Genomic DNA, 23,141 nt, shown 5'->3' on the forward strand with positions numbered 1-23,141 from the left:
TCATCACTAAGATCTTTCAACAGTCCTGTCACTGCTTCATCTGATGAGCTTGTGACAATAATATCATCAACATAAATAAGTAAAAAGATAGATGTATTGCACTTATTGTACAGTGATGTGTCAGACTTGGAAGGAACAAAACCAAGTGCTTGTAATTTTTGATGGAGACGGGAGTACCATGCCCTAGGAGCTTGTTTGAGTCCATACAAAGCTTTATCTAACTTGCAAACATGGAAGGGTGTATTTTTGTTCTCAAACTCAGGAGGTTGCTTCATATACACTTCCTCTTCCAGAACACCATGAAGGAACGCGTTCTGAACATCTAGCTGTCTGAGACTCCATCTCCTGGAAACAGCAATAGACAAAACAAGACGAATGGTGGCAGCTTTTACAACGGGACTAAAAGTATCCTCATAGTCGATGCCATACCGTTGCTTAAATCCTTTTGCAACAAGCCTAGCCTTATACCGGACAATAGTTCCATCAGAATTCCTTTTGATTCTGAATACCCACTTGCAATCAATGAGATTTTTACCTTGCCGTGGAGGAACTAGATGCCATGTCTTATTTTTCTGGAGTGCTTTGTACTCTTCTTCCATAGCTTGCTTCCACTTTGTGTCACCCAATGCCTCATCAAGCGTTTGTGGTTCACCTGTAGAGCAAGCTAAGCCAAACTTAAGTACCTTTTTATAACTAACAGGTTGCAATACCCCTTTTTGTAGACGTGTCCGTGGCATCGATGGTGAAACAGCCGTAGTTTGCTGCACAGAAGATCTGGGGTCTGCAACAGAGGAATCCACAGCAGCATCCCCCGGTGATCCCGAGGCAGATATGCTGCGATCTGACGAGGCGGCAGGATTTTCTGCAGCCTCAGCATGCGGCGAAGGAGCGCCTACCACCATAGAAGACCCGACCGCAGCAGGAGATCCGCTCCCACCCGGAGCGTCATGATGGGAATCCTCCCTGGATCGAGCGCCGGTCGGGTGGTCCACCGCACGGGGGCCCAAGCCGGTCGGCTGACGCGGGCGCCGCGCGTAGCACGTGGGCGGATCGGGGAAGCGGCTCATCAGCCGCCGCGTGGAGCCCGGAGATTGGTGCGGGCCATCAGCGCCCGCTGATTGGTCGGAGGCGCGCCGCGTTGCCGAGTCGGGGCGGGCGACCCGAGCACGGTCGGGCGGGTCGTTGTCGGGCACAGGTGCAGAGGGCGGCAACCCCGAAGGAGATCGCCTGCAGGACTGGTGCGGCTCGGATCCCGAGGAGGATATGTTCCATGAGGGCCTGCACATGAAATATGGCTCGTTTGGAGCCGTTTCTTCACCGTTTTCATCACCGTGACCACCATTTGCTTCGATGTTTGTTCCTGCATCATCACATAACTCAAGCAAGCCATTATGAGGATTATTTGGCATGTGATCATTACAGTTATCTTCCCCAAGGGCACCTACTAGATGTGATGGCAAAAGGTGAATTTCTTGGCGAAGGAGGGCACCGGCGTTTGGATGTAGATCAGCAAAGGGAAATTTTGTCTCGTCAAAAACGACATCTCTAGAGATATAGACTCGTCCAGTGGAAACATCAAGGCACTTAACTCCTTTATGTTGGGGACTATAGCCCAAGAAGACACATTGGTTCGAGCGAAACATAAGCTTATGATTGTTGTAGGGTCTAAGGTTTGGCCAACATGCGCACCCAAAAACACGAAGTGATGTATAATCGGGTTTGGTGTGAAGGAGTCTTTCTACCGGTGTTTCATGATTAATGACACGACTAGGAAGCATGTTGATGATATGAACAGCGGTAAGAAAAGCCTCGCCCCAAAATTTGAGAGGCATGGATGCGCCGGCCAAGAGAGCTAGGCCGACCTCAACAATGTGTCTATGTTTCCTTCCGGCAGATCCATTCTGCTGATGTGCATGAGGACAAGATACTTGGTGAGAGATGCCAAGAGTTTGTAAAAACGAGTTTAATTTTTCATATTCCCCTCCCCAATCGGATTGAACAGCAATGATCTTGCTATTAAACTTACGTTCAACGAGAGCTTGGCAGTTGTGAAAAACTTGAAAAACCTCAGATCTTTTTTTAAGTAAATAGATCCAAGAATACTTGCTATAGTCATAAATGAAGCTAACATAGTAAGTATGCCTACCAACAGAACTTGGAGCAGGACCCCAAACATCAGAAAAGATAAGTTGCAATGGTTTGGTAGAAATACTCGTGAAAATTGGATAAGGTAATTGATGGCTTTTAGCCTTTTGACAAGAATCACAAATTGTTTTGACATCACGCTCTCCAACATATGGGAGCTTATTCTTCCTAAGCAATCATTCAACTAAAGAAAAAGATGCATGCCCTAGTCTATCGTGCCACCGTGTCGAGGAGATTTTGGTGACACCATAAGCTTGCTTATTTGCTCTTCTAAACTCCGGAATCAATGGGTAAAGCCCGCGAACACATCTACCTCGGTAGAGCACCTTCCTCGTTGCCTGATCCTTGATCAAAAAGAAAAAGGGGGAAACTCGAGAAAGACATGATTGTCAATGGCAATACGATGAACGGAGAGAAGATTTTTAGATGCACTAGGGACATGAAGAATTTTTCTTAGATGAATCTTTCGGTGAGGGGTTTGAAAAACAGAATGACCAACATGTTTAATCCTCATACCTGATCCACTTGCTGTATGTATCTGATATTGGCCGCGGTACTTCTCCCGCATAGTCACCTTTTCAAGTTCACCGGTGATGTGATTTGTAGCGCCACTATCAACATACCAGTTTGTATCAACCCCGTATGAGGCTTCTGCAGCGCCAGCAACCTTCTCATCTTGCGAGGATTCTCCTTCATCCTCCTCAAACCGGTACCAGCAATCTTTTGCTGAGTGACCGATCTTGCCGCAGGTTTGACACTTGACAGCATCGGGGCGGCTCCTGGAGTTGTTGTGACGGCCCTTGTTGTTGGTGTAGGAGGGCCGCCCACGGTAGCCGCGTGAGCCACCACGGCCACCACGAACGGCGGCGTTGGCGGAGCTCTTGAACCCGGCGTTGTTGCCGGCACCATGAAACATTGCAATGCGCTGATCAAAATTGCTTACTTGAGCGAACAAATCATCGATCGTGACCGATTCTTTGCGGGCGTCGAGTGCCGACACCAGCTGCTGGTACTCCATGTCCAGCCCCGCCAGGATGTAGGAGATGACTTCATCGTCATCCAGCGGCTTGCCGGCGGCTGCCAGCTCGTCGGCGAGGGAGCGGATGTGGGCGAATTAGGTGCCCACCACCTGCGTGCCCTTCTGCGCGTTGGAGAGGGCGATTCTGATGTTGTTGATGCGAGATCGGGACTGGGACGAGAACATGCTCGCCACAGCAGTCCGGAGCTCATGCGGCTTGCGGATCGAGGTCACCTGGACAAGAACTTCTCGAGAGAGATTGATCAACAGATGGCCAAGTACCTGCTGATCTTCCCTTACCCAGACTTGATGTAGAGGGTTCGGGACGGCTTCCTCCTTGCCATCTTTATCCTTGGTGACTAGGAACTTCTCCGGTTCCTTGATGGATCCGTCGACGTAGCCAAAGAGGCCAGCGCCGATGAGCTGGGGCGTGATCTGGGCGCGCCAGAGGACGTAGTTCGTCCTGGTGAGCTTCTCTGTTACCTGACCATGAATGGTGGGTACAGGAGCGACGGCGGAAGACGACATGGCTAGAGCAGGGTTTGATGGATGCTAGATGTTGTGGAAGAGGGAGGCTCTGATTACCATGTGAAGATTGCGGTAAACGTCTTGCCTCTGTGCGAGGGGACGTGGTTCATGTTTATAGGCAGGGGCGCAGATACCTGTAGTGCATACAAAGAGATAGAGTACATCTTGGAGATAAAGAAAGAGAGAGATAGAGATAGCCACGGTTGAGATAGTTATCTAGGCTAAACAAACTACCAGAATATCTCCAAGAGATCTGTCACGTTACAATGGTGCAATATGTATGCGCTGAACTATACCTTCTCCAGCTTCTCCTGGACTGCAACACTGGAGGTCGCGTCAGGAAGGAGTCCCAGAGTCCACCGGCCGGCTGTTCTGTTCCGCAGGGATGCCAGCAGGCCGCCCCGGTCAAAGAGAGTGGCATCCTTGATTGCTCCAGGGTTGCGCTGCTCATGCTCGCCACCATCTTGCTGGCGATGTCTGTTTTGACACTGGCAGTGGTGTATTTCAAGTGAGCAGAACCATTGGTGTCCGGCTGCTGTAGGGTTGAAATTAGAGTCTAGTAGTCGTAGTGCTTGCTGAGTGTGTTAAGGCCGTTAGTTTTATGCCCATCAGTCATCTGGTACTGAAATCTATTCGTTAGAATATGTGTTAGCTGGTGAGGGCAGCTTAAATGTTCATCCATGTTTTCTGTTTTCAATGTGATAAGCCAACTGTTTTCTGACGCTCGTTTTTAACTGCGAGAGAGCAGCATGCTCCTCACGCGATCAGCCAAAAAATTCTGGACCAGGTTCCAGAATCTGCCTTTCTACATGTACTAGCAGTCCACCGCCGTCAGCTCCCGTGACTTTCTGGCGGGGCCAACCCACGTGCCCTCCCCTGTATTCATACGGTGCACCTGTAGCATACCGTGCCCCTACCCCATTCCTCCATTTTTCTGGAGAACGCACAGAAAAGCATTGAATGCGTCAACTTGCCTGATCAGTGCGGTCCGACGGCTTGGATAGTACTACTATATGCTAGTACCACCCATATCGCCGCTCTCCGGTAGTCATCATGTACTTCCTCCGTCCCATAATATAAGAGCGTTTTTTGATATTATGGGACGAAGGGAGTACATGCTAGCGCAGTTTACCTTTTGTCTGTTTCCTACTATGGACTCACGTCCACATCTTGACGATGATTTTATTGGTTACAAACATATATATAGGCGCAGCTAGGACTTACAAAACAAACTTGCACTTAGACCACTCAAGCACGTACTAGCTAGCACAAGGAAACTTCAAACCGACCTAAGCTAAACTTTCCTAAAGTAACCACTGACAACCTTGAGCATACAAACTAGTGCTCCCTCCGTCCCATAATATAAAAGCATTTTTAACACTAGTGTAGTGTCAAAAATGCTCTTATAATATGGGACAGAGGGAGTACTTGCCTAATTCAACACAACTACGACCATGCTTTCCATTATGTATAATACCGGTTTCGATTACTCCAAGACAGTTCTTCTGCATGGTTTGGAAAAATAGTCGATCTACATATGTCATGTTGATGTGAGTCTCAAAGCAAGGGAGGGGGAGGTGGGGATGAACAAAATTACCTATCTTAATTGCAGAGAGGAGCATCAGAATGGATGTGCCACGACAGTAGCAGGATGCCAGCTGGCAACTTGGCTTACTGGGATACTCAGCGAGATCTATGATGTTGTGTGCCGGTCAGAAGAGAAGAATACTCGATCACAATATCAATGGAAGCATGAGTGATCGAAAAATTCTTCGATAAAGGAGGACATATCGTATATGCATGCACAGTTTTTTTAAACTTTATATACATGCACATTTGAAACGCCATGCGAGGATATATATGTGGACAAGGAGGAGGAACCACTGCGCCAATCATTTGCTTCCCTCTATCCCCAAATAGGTAGAATACAAATTTGGGTTAAAATCAACCATTTCAAAGTTTGCCCAAATATATAGAAGAAAATATCAGCAATACATTATAAAAATATATCTAAGGGTGAATACATTGGTATTGATTTGGCATTTTTTATCTTAATGCTCTTGTATATATTCTAGCGCAAATTGAGCAACCTATCCGGTAACTAAGGGTGTATCAGAGTGACAACCCATGTCATTATATTCAAGATAATGACACTAGCCCTCGGGTCATTTCTTTAAAAAAATCTTGTCTTGTCAAATAATAATCCACGTATTAGTTTTTTTTTAGAAAAGGAGGATGACCCCCGGCCTCTGCATCTGGGCGATGCATACGGCCACTTTATTAATTATTCTCACAAGATCTTACAAAGTCATACAACAGCAAGACTAAAGCCACTTTCTAAGCAACAACAGTCGCTACACCTATCCAATCGATGAAGGGGCGCTGATAGTCTGGGCCTAATACCAAACAGACATCGCAGCCAAACCTAAACATCTAAGACCTGAGGTCCCAACCAGGACGCCTGCCGGGTATGGGGTACCTACCGGTCCGGCGCACTCCTCAACCAGGACGCCTGCCGGGTATGAGGCCGCCGCAGCCACCTGCCACCAAACCATCTTCAGAGTTGTACTGTTGCATCAACCTTGCATGGTCTAGCTACCGTCGACGCCACCACGACGCCAGACAGCTCCACCGCTCGGCGCTCGTCCATCCCGAGGCGGACACTCTGAAAGATCTGTCGTGCGTAGCACCTGCCGACTAGGCATGACTCAGCGTAGCACCTGTCGGCCAGGCATGACTTGACATCTCTTACCAGACGCATCTGACGCGGTTAGAACGCCGCTCCTCCTGCCAACCTCCACACCATTGCCGCTGCTGGAGCTGACACACGAAGCCCTTCACCCATAGCAACTCCCCCGAACGCCCAAGCCTCCCAAGACGGCGCCTCCATGGAGGTTACGACGCAAAGGGCACCGCCGCCGTCCAATCCAAGACGGATTTTGGACTTTCGTCCGGGAACAGGACGGAGGTGGATAGGAGGGACCTCGACTTCGCCATCAAGATGGGTAACGACGTCAAAGCCGTCGCCGATGCCGGGCCGAGCTAGCCGACCAAAGTTTCCTCCGGTCCTCTTCCTGTACCACCAATCTCCATCTGCTTTGGATCTGGCAGCAGCCAAGACCCGAAACCTCCAGAGAGGGAAGCACCATAAGGCTCAACACCTCCGGCGTAGATCCATCCAGGCGCCGGATCAAAGAAGACCCGACCTGGTCAGCGACGAAAGCCACCATCCTGCGCCGGCCGACGGCGATCAGGCACCGGATCCAGAAGGATCGGACCCGAGACCGACGGCGCACGCGACCACCAGATCCAGCGGCCGCACCACGCCGCGAGCACGAACCCCAACCGCCGGCGCGCTGCGCACGTCGCGGCCAGGATCCATCTGCAGCGCCGCCGCACCCCGCAAAAGTACGGCACCTCCTCTCGAACGGCCGTCCCGCGCCAGCCCATTCGGGGGAAGGGGAAGGGAGCCCCGCCGCCGCCCCTGCCGGCCTGGCTTCGCTCCGCGGCGCTGCTGGCGGCGGCGAGGATGGAGGAGATGCGGGGGAGTCCGGGCGCCGGCGGCTAGGGTTTCCCCCTGGTCGCCCACGGGGGCGACCCAAGGGGTACGAGGGGTACCAATCCACGTATTAGTGTCATTATCTAAATTAACAATGGCACGGGTCATCACACATAAGCTCCTTGATTGCTCCGTTGACAATAACTAAAAGGTGTTGGTTCATTGTCGAGCAACGGGATCTTCTAGTCTCCGTGCGTGCGTGGCACACAGTAGGCAGAGAGTAATGCAATTATTTTGTCAATATGTGAGCCGGCTGTGCCAAGACATGTTGCCACGCCATTGGCATGGCAATCTGAACAACTAATCCTACGTCTGTATGTGTACATCTTCTCGACCATGGCCAGCTGGCCGTCCGAAAATCATATGCTTATGGAGGTTTGTCCTACGGATCCCTTTATGCGTTAATCTTCCTGCTTAATTTCAACTAAACCTCACCCTAGACTTCAATCTCTCACCAGACTTTTCTCCACATCATTCTGTAGTACGATTCCATAGCACATACTTTTTAATCGTAGCATTGTTCTGTATCCTTTGTCACAAAATATAGTGTGTGTTGGATACATTTTCTTTTCAAATCAGACTTTGTGTAGATACTGACCAAGTTTATGGAAAAAATATTTAAAATACCAGGGAATATGTTTTCCATGTGGTATATATATTAGATACTGCATATATAGATAATTTTCACTATAAACTTAGTCAAAATTTATGAAGTTTAACTTCATAGGGCATCTCCAATGGATTACACCAAATTTCTTCTAAATGACTTGATCGAATTGGCTGGACACTTTTGGCCATCCAATGAGGTACACCAAACGTTTATGGACAGGGACAAACCAGAATCCAACAATAGGTATCAAACGAGAAAGTGGTCTGAGAGAGTCTGGACATACTATGGACAAGCCTTGGACCACACCACAAACCCACCTTTTCCTTTTCCTCCCTTCTATCTCCTCTCTCCATTGGACAAGGGATGGGCATTTCGTGCATTGGATGGGAACACCCTATCCGCTGTTGGCGCAGACGCCCAGTGGTGTCCGCGGACATTTGATGTGTCCATTTGGATGCACGTTGCACCCTAGGAAAACAATGTGCTCTATTGTGTGATGGATGGAGTAATTAATTAACTCTGATGGCACATGGTCACTTGTTAATGCTACGCATGAATAACCTTCAAATTATTTAGGAGGTTTGTCCATCTTATTGAAAAATATATACCTCCTCACATAGTTGACGTATGTATATGTGTACTGTACGTCTGCATTTTAGATCTGAATAAGAAGAATCATGTTTTTAGCGTGTTTTTAGGTTGTCGAGATGAGAAAGTGATTTATGCGGCTAACCGCGCGTGAAGAAGGCAGGCACACACTGCAAGTTATTGGTATTATTTAAGAAGTAGGTAATCCCTCAAATTCTGTAGTGCAAAAATGAAATTCTTCCAAATCAATTAATTGTATGACAAAGGAAAAAACAAGTATAATTTAGCTGACTCGGCGAAACAGTGAAACAGGTACTCAGCTGTACACGCAAACATTTTTTTTTTGCGGGGAACAAACATTTTTATTTCTTGGGAATTGGTTGGTCCAAAGTCCAAGTCCAATATACGTACCTACATACATACGGCTTTGTTTTCCCTTTGATATTAATAAATCTCAGCTGTCCGCCTCAGCTGAAGGACTTGCTTCTTCTTCTTCTTCTTCTTCTTCTTCTTCAGAAGACGAAGGACGATAGAAACACAGTACACAAACAGGTCACTAACGGACTTTTTCCAAACTCACAAGAATCAATTGATGGATCATTGGTGGCTTGCTGCTTGCGGCTGCGGGTAACTGGTACTCTTGAGCAAGGAGAGGTAACCGCCTTCCAGGTTCTTCACGTTCGCGAACCCCTGCAACGAAAACCAAAACGAATTCACATCTCAATCAAAGATGGTGATCTTACTAGGAATAGTAAAAAAAAATCAACCATTCACTAACGGACTTACAGCGGCGGCGAGGTCTGCGGTGGCGAGCCTGGACCGGACCCCAGAGCGGCAGCCAACAAGGAACCGGTCCTCCTTGGAGTGGAGCGCCGCAACCTGGTCGACGAAGTCCGGGTTGCGCTCCTTGCCATGGGGCGTGACAGAGAGGTAGTAGGGCACGTTTCGTGCACCGGCAACGTGGCCCTTTTCGAAGTCCTCCCACATCCGCACGTCCACGTACCCGTACTGCTCCGAGGCCAGCAGCCCGCACGCCGCCTCGGCGTCCACGCTCTCCACCGCCGCGCTCGTGCTGCTTCGCAGGGAGCCCATCTATGGAGGATTGAGCAGCTAGGAAGAAGGGGCCTCTGTTTCTGTGTGAGGTGGTCTCCAGAGGCTGTGGAGTGGATTGGGTGATGGAAGGATAGGCGCTACCTACTGGTGTTATTTATAGGAGAAGATGATGCCATGGCAGCGGTCGAACATATCACACCCGGGTAGCCGCATCCATCACTTCATGATCGTCTAAAGTCGCCAACCTTACATAAGTTACATATATGGAAATGTCAACTACACACGTAGTTGCTGTATTTGTTTTCTATGAAATGACATGGTGTATAAGAATCTCCTTTTGCACCCTATTTTTTTAAGGGTTTTGTGGCAAGAGGTCATGTTCATGGGTATTGTTGATACGAAATTATAGCTAGCCAGCCATGATCTGGCAGTTGTCTACAGATGCAAGAATATGTATATATGTTTGGTAAAGAAGAGGACAAGTGGTCCTGATTTCCATGATGACGCGGCGACACGGCAGAGCGATAATAAAGAAATGCTCAGATCAGTTGAATTATCTCCTTGTCTAGTGTGCTCCACGTACTCCACTGATAGGTGGAGGGAAAGGATCCTGTTGATCAACAACGACACAACGGTTCCTTTCCATCGGAGGGAGCAAACAATTCAATCATGGAGGGGATGAAAAGGATTGCATCGGTGGGGGTTCCTCCTCCTCCTTGTCCCCTTATCCTATTCATGGCTATTTTATTTCACCATGCCTTGCACAGACGGTACATATCTCCTTTTTTCCAAAGTATATTTTTCGAACGCTTTGGTTGCCAACTTTATTTCCATGAATGTGTAAATATCCAATATATATCTATTCACAAAAAGAATATCCAATATATACCTTTATCCATCAAATCATGGGAGTATAATACACACACAAAATGCAACGAGCAACATTTTATTAAATGTTTATGAGCATATATTCATGCATATTCGGACAACATTTCTCAAACCATGATTTTTTTTTTCAAACACATGGACACTTTTAGTACCAAAATATTTGTTTTCTATCCATGATGAATAATTTTGTTATACAAGTGAACATTTCTACTAGGGTATGTGAACATTTTCGTTTTCCATTTTATTAGCTATGTTTTTTATTATAGTTCCTCAGCTCCAACTAGTAGGTTAGATTAGAGTTCTTTATTCCTTGCATGGGCGGCCCTTTTTCTTCGAGATGCTCTTCCATGCTCCGGTCCTTCTAATATAGTTCGTTTAGACAGAGTCGACGGAGCTCCGACATGGATTATGTTGTATCCTTGGGGTGGCGAGGTTAGGACTCTCGTCGTGCGTGCGTGATGGCGAGATCTGGTGATAGATGCTTGAGACCAGTTCAATGGTTCAATGACGACGACTGTGTCTCTAGGGGGACTGGTTTTTAGGGGCACGTGCATGAAGACTTCTCGGCTGTCATCAGTGGGTAAGGCTGGCTCTATTAGGGAAGCGGCGGCAGCAGCGTGTCGACGTCTCTCCCAGTGGTAGGCGTTGTTTGGGTCGTCTAGGGACCATGATGTAATTTCTATTATATTTCAGGTGCATTTTATTTCTGGTGAACTTTTATAATCGATCTAGGACTCTTTCACTAAAATACAAATCATTAGTATCCATTTTCAAAACAAAAAAAAGAGCAGGCAAGTCATGCTACTGGTTGGCCCATAAGAGTTACCCTCTTATGGCTTGGTCCATAAGAGTTGACTGGTTATGCCAGTGGTGCCTCGCCATCCGAGCCTATGCTTTGCAATTCGGTTTATCATCTCTCTCTCTCTCTCTCTCTCTCTCTCTCTCTCTCTCTCTCTCTCTCTCTCTCTCTCTCCCTCTTCCATTATCGCGAGGACCATGGACAAAATACCGTCTGGGCCCTCAGCCACAACAATGACATTGATAGTCTGGATCTTGGTTGCGATGCTGTTGGGACAACCAGCCTGTGAGCCTGTTTATACCAAATTTTATACTTATTTATATTCCATTTGTATTAATTCACAAATTTAGCTCAAATATTGTTGTATTTTCAGCATAAAGAGGACCTAATCACACAACTGGTAACTCATTTTGTATTAGTTGTGTTCGATGAAAATAAAAAGTTAATGCCTCAATTTCTCTAGTTTAAAAATGCATTTCTTTCAACTTGATCAGCTGTATGAAAGGACAGAACAGGTAGAGAAATACTCAGCTTAGTCAACCAAATCCCTAAGTAACCAACTGTGCCTGCCATTATTTTCTCCCTTGCTTGTCCATACATTCTCGAAGAAGACCAAATCCAAGTCGAAGATTCATATATGGTTTTAATACGTACAAAATGCCTTCTTTTCCTTGGAAATTTACTCTGTACATCATCAACGATAGATCACCAATTAACTTATTCCTGAGAGCCTTAGAAACAAAAGGAAAACTAGTGAAGGTTGGCTAGTGCTGCCTGCTGCTTGTAACTGACGCTCTTGGGCAAGGAGAGGTAGCCACCCTCCAGGTTCTTCACCTTCGTGAACCCCTGCACAGACCAACAAATCAGTAAATCGATCCACACATCAATAAGTAAGTAAGTTCGACCAATCGGTCGCAGAACTACTACTTACGGCGGCAACGAGGTCGGCGGTGGCGAGCCTGGATCGCACCCCGGAGCGGCAGCCAACGATAAGCCGGTCATGTGTCGAGTGGAGCGCGGCGACCTGGTCCACGAAGTCCAGGTTGCGCTCCTTGCCGTGGGGGTTGACGGAAAGGTAGTAGGGCACGTTGCGCGCGCCGGCGACATGGCCGCGGTCGAAGTCCTCCCACATGCGCACGTCCACGTACCCGTATTGCTCCGACGCCAGCAGTGCGCATGCCGCCTCCGTGTTCACGCTCTCCACCGGCAGTCGCTTCTCTCCGTCGCTGCTTCCCAGGGAGCCCATGGATGATGGATGTGCGAGGAGAAGAAGAAGAAGATGGTGATGATGATGAAGGGGAGGTATGCAGGGTGGGTCTGGCTCCGGGGGCTATGGACTGGATTGGTGAAAGATAAGTGTTACCTACGTGTCTTATTTATAGAGAGAGAATGGTCGACGCTTCTCATGGCCGGGTAGCCGCATCCATCGCTTTCTCACCTTGATTACAAAGTCGATTGCAATGTCAATTGATTCTCATTCGCCTCCTTCCTTCATGTCGATCATATCTTCTTCATCTTCAATTACTGGGTACTTGCATTACAATTATGAAAAATGTCAACTACATAGTACGTACATGCTGTATTTATTTATTTTGAGCTGTAGTATAAGAATCTCCTTTTGCACCTTCATGTACAAATTTATGGGTTTTAATGCATCATGACAAGTGGCCATGTGCTTGCTACATTATCACCTTGCATAGTTGCATGTGTATGGTTGGTGCCGAAATCCCAGCCAGCCAGCCATGATCAATCTGTTAGCTGGCCTGGATACAGCCGCATGTAGGAATATTTGGGTGATAGTAGATGTTAGGTAAAGGAGAGCACAAGTCTAGATTGGCATGATGATGCGGCGACACGCCCATGCTCGGAATAAAGAAACGGCCAGATCAGTTGAATATCTCCTTGCCTCGTGGGCGCCACGTACGCTCCCGATAAGTGAACCGAAAACATCCATCCTGTTGCTCGAAAGCAACCCAAATGCTCTCTTTTCGATTGGAGCAAGCAGCTCAATCATGAAGGATAAGAAATTGATAAGGATTGCTTGGGTGAGGGCTCCACCTCCACCTTGTCTATTTATCCATCCATAACCATTTCAACCATCCTTCGCACATAGGGCACATATTCTCTCTTATCTCTTTTTTCCCCAAAAGAATAGTTTTCCAATGCTTTTGGTCACCGATATTATTTTCAACATAGAAACGTGAAAAACCAGATGTATTGATTTGTCCCAAAAAAATCTAGGAGCCCTGCAGGTGATTTGTGTGCAACTCTTTGCCAAAAGTGTAGACTTGGAAACGATATTCAGATCAACCAGGGGTGGAACAATTAGGACAAGTCCAGATCGCTATGCTGAAGATGCGGCAACACGGCCGCATGGGAGGGGGGGGGGGGGGGGGCACGAATAAACAAACGTCCAGATCAATTGAATCTAGTGGGCGACATAAGTGAAGAGAAAATATCTTGTTCATCGGAAACGACCCAATGTGTTTGGTTGAAGGAGCAAATAACTCGATCATGGAGGACATTGAAAGGGATTGCATTGGTGGGGCTATTTCCTTTCACTCATGCCTTGCACATATGGCTGGCACATATTCCCTTTTATCTCCTCCTTTTTCAAGAGAATAATTTTCCAATGCTTTGGCCACCAATATTATTTCGAATAGATTAGAAACCTGAAATCCAGATGTGTAGATTTGATAAGACAATAATGTCAAGCTTCGACGGCGCAGGGATCTGGGTGATGAGCAAAGTGGGACGATACAGCAAGAGAACAACATTCAGCTACAACAGGAAGTGGATGCTTATTTATGATCCTAGATCGGTAGGAAGTTATGGCAGTTTTACTTGTTTTGGATGGAGCTGTGATGTATGGCACTTGTTTTGGTTGGTAAAAAGGAGGACGACGAGTGGCTTGCCGACGATGCCACCAATGGTTGTTCATAACCATCTCGAAGGGCCACTGATACCGTGTAGGAATGATATTGGATGCAACTCTCCGTCAATTTGGACTTTCTGATGAGTTGGCTGGAGCATGAATTCAGTATGATATCTGAGCCAGGAGGTCTTGAGTTAAAGACTCTGCCAACGCAGTATTAAAGAAGGGGATTCTACAGCCTACATAAATCTCACGTCTAAGGACTAAATAAGCCTAGACATGAGGGGGTGTTGAACTATATTGCCCGCCTCAAGTTCGGACATTTGGATGAGTTGCATCCAATATCTTTCCTACACATTGCTCCCTTGGTCCAACGACCCAAGATCCTCACCAAGGTACGTGTTGCTCCCTTGCCTTTTATCCAGAAATTTTAAACTTAGATTGGACCCTGATTGGTCATCTACTCTTTTTGTGTAATAGTAACTTGGACTGAGAGAGGGTGAACTGAGAGAGTGCTTTGTAATAGTACATGTGTTTACATACATAAGAGCATGAGAAAACTAGAGACATACAGCCATGGTTATAAATACTACTATATGTAGTTGATTTTCTGGTTGTGCATCGGTATTTTACATACAGCCATGGTGATCTACATTTACTATGTGATAATGCAGCTTCTTTTTTAAGAAAGGAAAAAAGATGAGTTGCAAATGCGAATGTTAACTTACATATTATTTGCAATTGGGCCCAGTACTATTTGCAACCAGATACATATTAATTGGAATCTGTGCTCTTGCTTACAGCTATTATTTGCAGAGTAATTGACAAAAACTAGTAGTTTTGGGATGACTGTCCCACTGAAGTACCACTTCCAAAAAAAATCCGAAAACTGACACTTTTTTGGTAATTAGTCCCCAAAAACTACAACTTTTGGTTGATGACCGTTTTAGAGGATTTAAACACGTCTATGACATATGGGACCAACTTGTCAGGGTTGACATGGCAGCAAATTCAACTCCGTTTATTTTGACCGTTATATTTGTTGTTATGACGGCGGCGGAGGCGGCCATACGGGGAGAGGATAGGTCCAGCCGGATGCGTTCTGGTTGCAAATATTTTTTTAGGCAAAGTTGCACACAGATTTGGTTTAGGGGGAAATAAAAAAATGTTCTTCTGCGGGGTGGGTTTATTGGGCTGCCTATTTGGCCTGTTAACTTTTTTGGGCACCTTTGTTTTTTTTACCTCTAAGGTTCCTCTATGTTTGAATAGAGAGGACTCCCATATCTCTCGCTTACAGCGAGGTGTAGGGAACCCTCGCTTGAAGGTGAGTGCCAGATTGGCCGGCCCGGCGCACGGCAAGCCATAGCCTCATTTTTTCCTGTTTGTCACCTTTTTAGTTTTCAACTTTTGCTTTATTTTTTCACTTTTTTTATACTTCCAAATAGTCTAAATATATATTACCTCCGTCCCAAACTACGTATCTTAGATTGGTCTAGATACGAATGTATCTAACACTAAACGTATCTAGATACATTTGTATCTGGACGAACCTAGGACAAGTAGTTCGGGATGGAGGGAGTATATTACAAAAACAATGTACATCAAACTTTTGAAAAAATTTAACCAACATTTAAAAAATGTTAAGTCTATATAGTGAAAATGTTTCTTATGTATAAGAAAAGTATACAAAACTTGCAATGTATATGAAAAAATTTAGATCATGTATTTAAAAAATGTTAATCAAAACATTTGAAAAAAATAGAACAAGTATTTGAAATATGTTAATCAAGCATTTCAAAAATATTAAATGTGTATAGAAAAATGATGACCTTGTATTAAAAAATATTAATCTTGTATTTGAAAAAAGTTGTTAATAAAGCATTTGAAAAAAGGTCAAAATGTATCTAAAACATGTTGTCCACGTATTAAAAAAATGCTAATCTTTTATTTGAAAAATGTTAATCAAGCATTTAAATTTTTTTAAAATTTTGCATTGAAAAAATTGACCATGGATTCAAAAAAGTTAACTTGTATTTAAAAAATGTTACATGTGTATTAGAAAAATGTATAAGATATATATACCCAAAATGTACAATGCGTATGAAAAAGTAGACATCAAAATAATAAGATTTCAAGTTATGGTAATCATGTATTTTCAAAATGTTAAACTTGTATATAAATATGTTTCTGATGTATACGAAAAATGTTACATGTGTATTGGATACCTAGAAAACTGGTAAAACAAAGGAAAACAAAGATACAAGAAAAACCAATAAAACCAAGAAAGAAAGAAAAAATGGAAGGAAAGATGAAAAAAAAGGAAACCAAAGGAATAGTAAACATAAAAATAATACCAAAGGAAACTACTGCAAAAGAATGAGAAACAGCAAAACTGAGAAACAAACAAAGAAAACCGATGAAAACAAAGAAAGAAATAAATAACCCGAAGGAAAAATGAAGAGACTAACAAAGAGAACCAGTGAAAACCAAGAAAGAACAAAAAAGATAATGAAAAATGAATAAGAAGGAAAAAAACAGTTGAAACGAATAAAGAAACGAATAAAACCGGTAAAAACACTAAGAAAATCGGCGAAAAGTAGTAACCCCCAAGAAAGAAAGAAAACTAAAAAACCGGGCAACGATCTATGAAAAGCGAGCAAGAGAGCGAAAAAGCGAATGACGAAAAAACAAAGTGAATGAAACCAGTGATTGAAGCGAGGGAACTACCGATACGATAGATAAGGGCAGGCCGGCTACTGTAGTCTTGGAAAAGCTTCAGGCGTGGGGAGCTTACATCCCGCTATAAGAGAGATATAGCTCCCGTGTAATACAGATACCCCTCTACTCCACCCTAAAAAGTTTGTTTTAGGAGTTTTGTCCTAACTAATAAAACCATCTTAAGATTTTTCCTTTTTGCCGGAAAAAACTATGTTAAGGTTGATACAAAGAAAATACAAATAATTATAATTAGTATTAATTATATTTTCAGTGAGCAGTGACATGTGCAGATTAGGGGTTATGAGACACGGGATAGGGTTATGGTTAGTACTGGGTTAGTTTTAATCCCATGTTCGAAATGGGTGAAGGAATGCACTATGTAGGTTAGTCGAGGGACATACGATGTTTCTTGTGCCTTTTATTTAAACATGGGTTGTGTTAATCAAGTTCGAACCATATATACCAATTTGCAACAATGACTCATGATCAAAGAACAGAGTACTTCAACATATGTGCCCAACAATTTTTCTCTTACCATATCATGCATTCTTATTGATCAATCAGCACGAAGAAGACACATGACACATGACTTGCCCTAGACCATTTTCTTAAATGTGATGCACTACACGTGGTCGTGGGAGACAACAACAATACAACACTCCGGCTTTTCTATCACAGTAGGCTGCACTTGGGCCCATCTTCATGTTCTGGCATCTAACCTCACATGACGCCAGCCCGCATTCATAGTCAGCCACACATGTTTCCTCTTGCTCTCCAGCCATCACTTCATCTGCACATACATATTCACAGATGAGATCGCTTCTTACTCCCTCTGTCCCACAATATAAGAGCATAGCTTGCAAAATGCTCTTATATTGTGGGATGAAGGGAGTAGCATACAAAGAAAATATAAGTTTTTCCACGCATGACTCAGTGCACTGACCTGACAGTGATACTCCTTGGTAGAAGAAAAAAATAAGCACGACCAGAAGAGCTGCTACGAATACAGCAGCCCTAAAGCTAAGGTCGTTCTTTGTAAAGGCCATTTATCTGTAGATCAGATCGATGTCCAGTAGCTAGTTCGTGTTCTACTTCTGTAGCTAATATCAGTTTTTCTTGCTTATGTGTCTAGAACTGGATCGATATTTCCCTTCTTATATATACTAAGGCAGGGAGGTACCTAGTCAGGCAAGTGGTAACTCTATAGTTATCACATACCTAAATTAATTGTTCTAAAAAAACATACCTAAATTAATTCCATTGTATATTTTATCACATCCTATCCTTGTGCACGCGAGTGATGTGTCTTGTTTATTATTACCCAATTTAGGTATTGTCATAATCAATATAGATATAAATATCTCAAACCAGCCAAGAATTAATTCTCTCCATTTCTACCACTAACTAGTTAGCAAATTCACCGCATTGTTCCACATAAAAAATTACTACAGTTTTTTTTTGCGAATGTATTGCATGGCTTATTATCTTTTTTTAGTTCAGGTCTTATTATCTTTTGGTGTCACTTACTCATTGCTATTTTTTTAAAATTACTTACTCGTTGCTATTTTTTTAAATTACTTACTCCTTGCTATGAATTTTTCCTGGTCAGTTTTTCTGCATCGAGTGTATGTGGATTAGACCCGTAATTTGGCTGTAACGGATGAGTCCATGGGCCTTTGTGTCCCGCCTAACTATCATGGGCTGCAAAAGCATCTCAAACGAAACACAAGGGACACTACCACACCACAAGGCGTAAGCCTATGTGGCAAGGCAATGACGGGCAGTGCTCGGACCAACATGACCAGATCGACGGTTTGTCCATTGTTCTAAGCAACAAACCAGCTGGGGACCTCCTACATACCGCCCGTTGTGGCAAAGCACTGGCGTTTCGCACAAGGGCGGCTAACCTTTACTGGCCCATTTGCGGTGTTACGATCGCGAGATGAAAAAACGCAAAAAAAAAAAAAGTAAACGCACTGTGACTCGACGCGACTTCGCCGCTCAGTGCTAGCCGTTGCTACTGACAATTTCTCATGTTAGAAACGCAGCGCCGAGCTTAAAGAAATATACAGTAGTGGCAAACTTAAACAACAGTTCACAAAAAAATTAGTGTGAGGGGTCAAACCGAGGACCTCCTGCAAGTGAGCAACGACAATGGCCACCAGAATTCCTGGGATTTCGTACATAAAATGGCAGTCCGCCTTATATGAACATAAGCCAAAAAAGATTTAAACTATTTTTGAAATTCTTAACGTGTTTTTCTTTTTGAAAAAAGTTAATATTTTCTGAAACGCAAACATTTTCATATCTCATAGAAAAAAACTCGAACCATTCTTGCTAATCGCAAATATTTTTCTAGATGGGAACAAAATGAAAATGCAAACTTTTTTCGAACTTATGAAGAATTTCTTGAAAATGAAATACAGTTTAAGGAAAACAGGTACAAAAAATTGAAAACACGAACATTTTTCAAAATTACAATCAATTTTTTTTCAAGATGCGAACATTTTTTTCAATCCCCCAACACTTTTCTGAATTCGGTGTCAATTTTTGAAAAACATGAACATTTTGATGATGTGAACAAATTTGGAAAGCGGGATTTGTTTTTGACATTCCTGGATTATCTCCGAATTTGTGAATGAAAATTTAAAATGAACATTTTCTGAAATTCACGAACATTTTTAAATTTGTGAACAAAATTTAAAAACTGGAAAAAAATTGAATTTGTGAAAAAAAATAAACTAAAAATGTGGAATTAACGCCCATTGCAGATGGGCCGGCCCGCGTCGGTCGATCGGTTCATTTGCATATGCGGTGCCCCGACAATTTGACGCATTGTAATCAGTTTGTGGGTGTGTAGATGTTATTTAAGCATTGTATTCAGTTTGATTATGCTAATGAGAAGAAAAAAGGAAGGATGTGGGATATGTGTTTTCACCGGGAGAGAAGGCAAAGCTAATATTCTCCTTGGTGAAGTGTGTGTACCTGTTCCATGGCGTGTGTTCTTGAGATACAAAGAGAAAAGTTTGAGAGATATAATTGAAAGGGTCAGAGCGAAGGAAGGGGCTGCGAGACGCGTAGAAATTTGAGAAAGAGATTCAAGTGGATTGTATACGTTTTCCCTTTGACACTGAGTGCTAAGGGATTTTTCATCAGTTATTCCTTTACTTGATTCCCCCGCAAAAACAATTCCTTTACTCAATTTCTTTGAACCAAATGCATAAACAATGATATCATAGCAAAAATTTCCATTCGTATGTTTTGAACCAAAGAGTTCCTAAAAGGGCCAAAAGGAAGACCTATGGTTCAAGTGATTCCTCTACATAATCAATAGGCACACCAAGTGTGAACAGTACGTCAATTAGCTAGACATTTGAACAAGAGATAAATTGTCTGAGGTGTCAATTATCTTCAATGAGCCAGCCGAGGCCCTGGCCGGGCCCGGCGTCGAGCTTGGACTTGATCCTCGCGGCGCCGGTGGCGCTGTGCAGCGGCAGCAGCGACTCGAGGCAGACGCTCGCCTCCACGGGCAACCTTGCAAGCACATATATTAAGAACTAAGTGCCCTCACGTCCTTCGTGCTGCTAATTGACTGGTTGGGGAGCATGGACGAATCTTGGTTCGTACCTTACGATGCGAAGGGGCGCAGCCAACGCGTGGCGGACGGAAGGACGCACACCTAGGCTGAGGGATGACGGTGTCGCTGGAGTAGCGTGGAGAATGTAAACGGAGGAGCGGAGGAGCGACCTGGCAGCGGCAGCCATGGCGGCTTGGCAAGTCGGGAGCACGAGGGAGCCCTACCGAGACGCCGCTGTAGTTACAAACAGATTTATTTTTTTCAGTTGGATACAATCATACAAATGGACGGAGTGAATCCAGGCCTATTGGGCTATATTATATGGGCTATTCATTCCAACTATTTATTTTGTGGGTCAGTTTTTTTTTCCGAGTCTGATAAGCTTGAACTCTCGGTTTCATTTCAAACGAAACCAGCAAAGTACCCATGATTCGTCATCGGTGCGTACGGATTTACCACACGAGAATGTTATTGCGCGGACGTTCGCTGAGACCGAATGACAAATCAATTTTCTTTTAGCAAGCATGGCAAATCCTGGCATAAACTAAACTGCGGTGTCATGCTTGTTAACTAAAGTTTCAATCCTCGGTCAACACAAATTTCCATGTAAAACTTTCACATTTGACATGCTCCCCAGCGAACGTTCGCTGGTTAGGCCAGTCCTTTATAGACCTGTTGAGATATTGACAGCCCCATATAATTCTAGCTATCCTACATTCAATTCGGATCTAGCCATTGTAGATCATCACAAAAGTAATGTTTATTTCCAGCCTCTTTAATTCCAAACCTCTCGATAATCAACATGGAGTTCTACTGTATCACCCCCCCCCCACACACACACACACACACGCGCGCGCGCGCGCGCGCAAAAACAATCTTTGTGTTGATGCCACGCAAAAAAAAAAAATCGTTGTGTTGACAAACTTTATCCCAACTTACTACATGAGACTTTCTAGCTACCTCTTCTTCCAGCCAAAGCAGACCTTTTGATAAAAATATCATGCCTCTTACCTGGTACATTAGGTAATTGAAACAGCAAAAACATGTGCGAGATCGGATATTTAAATCTGATTGAAACTATATAATAATTTGTAACAAACGCACATGGCCAAAAAACAGAGTACTTCTTCAATATATGTGGCGAGCAATCTCCTCTTATCCCCTCGCCAAACAAACAAAAAGCAATCTCCTCTTATCATTCCTATTAATTGACCAAGCATGCAGAAGATACATGAATTATGGTCTCAGAACATTTTCCATTATTTTCATATCTGATGTGCCGCATGTAGTCATGGGCGGCAACAACAATAGGGAATTGATCCGGCCTCTTGGGTCCATGTTCATGATCTGGCACCTAACTTCACACGATGTCTGATCACATTCATAGTCAGCCACACATGTCTCTCCAGTCGTATCGCTCACCACTTCATCTACACATACATTCGTATTCACAAATGAGCGTGGTCGTTAGCGTACAATCCATCTAAAAGTATATACATCCATGACTTAGTGCACTAACCTGACACTCCTTCGTAGAAAGAAAAGGTAGCCATGACTAGGAGAGCCATGGCGAGTATGGCAGCCCAAGAACTAAGGTTGTTGTTATTGGCTAACGCCATCATGTGCTCTCCTTATATAAGACTTTATTTGTTTGTCTGACTAGATTTGGAGTACCTCTTCTTATATAGAGGCATGCAGGGAGGTAGCTAACTTGTCGACCAGGCAAGTAATTATATAATGCCAAATGAATTCCTATGGATTTGTCACGCATATACTACTTGCCTTATTATCTTTCGGTATCTTTTATTGCATGCCAAATTTAATCCCTGATTTTATTTTAAGCACATTGTAAGTGATTGAACAACTAAATTTGATATTTGCTGGTTCTTCTCAAATTGTATATATGGTTAAAGTTTCAATATTTGTTTTATGGTATGCATGGCGTAGTTCATAAAAATATGCCGACTTGAGACTATTCTGCTTATTAGCTTGGTGATGATGTTGGTGAAATTTTTTATGATTGTTTTTTTGGGCTTCTCTTCCTTATACTGCCTGTGAATTACAGCCTAAATCAAGTATTTACAATTCGTAATTTACCATGTTACTCTAAGAATTGTTGTTCACCACCAAAAGAGCATTTATTGTTTTCTAAAAAAAGGTACCCAAATTGTAGGTTATTATGTTCTATTCCAATTTTTCGTGCTGGAGTATTTATCTATTGTTTTTCTTTTCGTCCTTCCTCCTAGAACATTTATTATTAAAATAATACTCCCTCTGTTCCTTTATATAGGATATATTTGTTTCTTCAAAAGTTAAATGAGTGCATGTTTGACCAAGTTTTTAGAAAAGTATATCAATATCCACAATATGAAATTTATATCATTTTATCCATCATGAGAAGTATTTTCATATTTTATCTATTAGGTATTGTAGATGTTGTTATTTTATTCTATAATCTTGGTCAAACATTCAAACGGTTGACTTGCATGAAAATCAATACACCATATATTCTGAAACGGAGGGAGTAGATGAGTTCATTTTGTCAGTAAGCACTTAGATATGCATTCTTTCATAGTTGGTCTGGGCCGATGCTGCATCATCAGATTAACTCAAGAGTCGTTACATGCATGCGCATATATTTACGGATGTAGTTCATGTAATATAACCTGATCAGGGGGACCCAACTCAAATTCTCCTTTTTTTTCTCCTTTTCTATTTTTTTCTTCTGGAGAGAAATAAAGCCATAGTTCTCAAAACAATTTTAACATGTGAGCACATAAGAC

The 23,141-nt window shown here is 43.6% G+C and overlaps 2 protein-coding genes and 3 long non-coding RNA genes across 5 annotated transcripts; all 5 read right to left on the reverse strand.

Annotated features, from left to right (window-relative positions):
• Window positions 1-2,198: 2,198 nt before the first annotated feature.
• Window positions 2,199-7,083, reverse strand: LOC141025465 (uncharacterized). Its single transcript, XR_012186940.1, has 2 exons — window positions 6,444-7,083; window positions 2,199-6,365 (listed from the first exon to the last, which is right to left on the reverse strand). It is a non-coding gene; the product is annotated as an uncharacterized lncRNA (long non-coding RNA).
• Window positions 7,084-8,678: 1,595 nt separating this feature from the next.
• Window positions 8,679-9,930, reverse strand: LOC109745876 (thiosulfate sulfurtransferase 18). Its single transcript, XM_020304991.4, has 2 exons — window positions 9,235-9,930; window positions 8,679-9,138 (listed from the first exon to the last, which is right to left on the reverse strand). Exons 1-2 carry the CDS (start codon window positions 9,538-9,540, stop codon window positions 9,046-9,048), a joined length of 399 nt encoding a protein of 132 aa, XP_020160580.1. The 5' UTR covers window positions 9,541-9,930; the 3' UTR covers window positions 8,679-9,045.
• Window positions 9,931-11,809: 1,879 nt separating this feature from the next.
• LOC109745875 (thiosulfate sulfurtransferase 16, chloroplastic) lies at window positions 11,810-12,548 on the reverse strand. The gene is made up of 2 exons (XM_020304989.4): window positions 12,120-12,548; window positions 11,810-12,034 (listed from the first exon to the last, which is right to left on the reverse strand). The coding sequence occupies exons 1-2, from the start codon at window positions 12,432-12,434 to the stop codon at window positions 11,939-11,941; spliced, it is 411 nt and encodes a 136-aa protein (XP_020160578.1). The 5' UTR covers window positions 12,435-12,548; the 3' UTR covers window positions 11,810-11,938.
• A 4,756-nt stretch (window positions 12,549-17,304) lies between these two features.
• Window positions 17,305-17,970, reverse strand: LOC120967274 (uncharacterized). Its single transcript, XR_005761090.2, has 2 exons — window positions 17,725-17,970; window positions 17,305-17,571 (listed from the first exon to the last, which is right to left on the reverse strand). It is a non-coding gene; the product is annotated as an uncharacterized lncRNA (long non-coding RNA).
• A 3,448-nt stretch (window positions 17,971-21,418) lies between these two features.
• LOC120967273 (uncharacterized) lies at window positions 21,419-21,987 on the reverse strand. Its single transcript, XR_005761089.1, has 2 exons — window positions 21,878-21,987; window positions 21,419-21,788 (listed from the first exon to the last, which is right to left on the reverse strand). It is a non-coding gene; the product is annotated as an uncharacterized lncRNA (long non-coding RNA).
• Window positions 21,988-23,141: the final 1,154 nt, after the last annotated feature.

Source organism: Aegilops tauschii, chromosome 6 (genome assembly GCF_002575655.3).
Source record: "Aegilops tauschii subsp. strangulata cultivar AL8/78 chromosome 6, Aet v6.0, whole genome shotgun sequence".
Classification (NCBI taxonomy): domain Eukaryota; kingdom Viridiplantae; phylum Streptophyta; class Magnoliopsida; order Poales; family Poaceae; genus Aegilops; species Aegilops tauschii.

What these genes read in the sequence shown, in the direction of transcription:
- LOC109745876 (XM_020304991.4), bottom strand. Translation starts at nt 9,540, where the DNA reads ATGGGCTCCCTGCGAAGCAGCACGAGCGCGGCGGTGGAGAGCGTGGAC. An exon ending in CCGCAGACCTCGCCGCCGCT is followed by an intron (nt 9,139 to 9,234) that starts GTAAGTCCGTTA and finishes TTTTCGTTGCAG; the next exon opens with GGGTTCGCGAACGTGAAGAA.
- LOC109745875 (XM_020304989.4), bottom strand. Translation starts at nt 12,434, where the DNA reads ATGGGCTCCCTGGGAAGCAGCGACGGAGAGAAGCGACTGCCGGTGGAG. An exon ending in CCGCCGACCTCGTTGCCGCC is followed by an intron (nt 12,035 to 12,119) that starts GTAAGTAGTAGT and finishes TGGTCTGTGCAG; the next exon opens with GGGTTCACGAAGGTGAAGAA.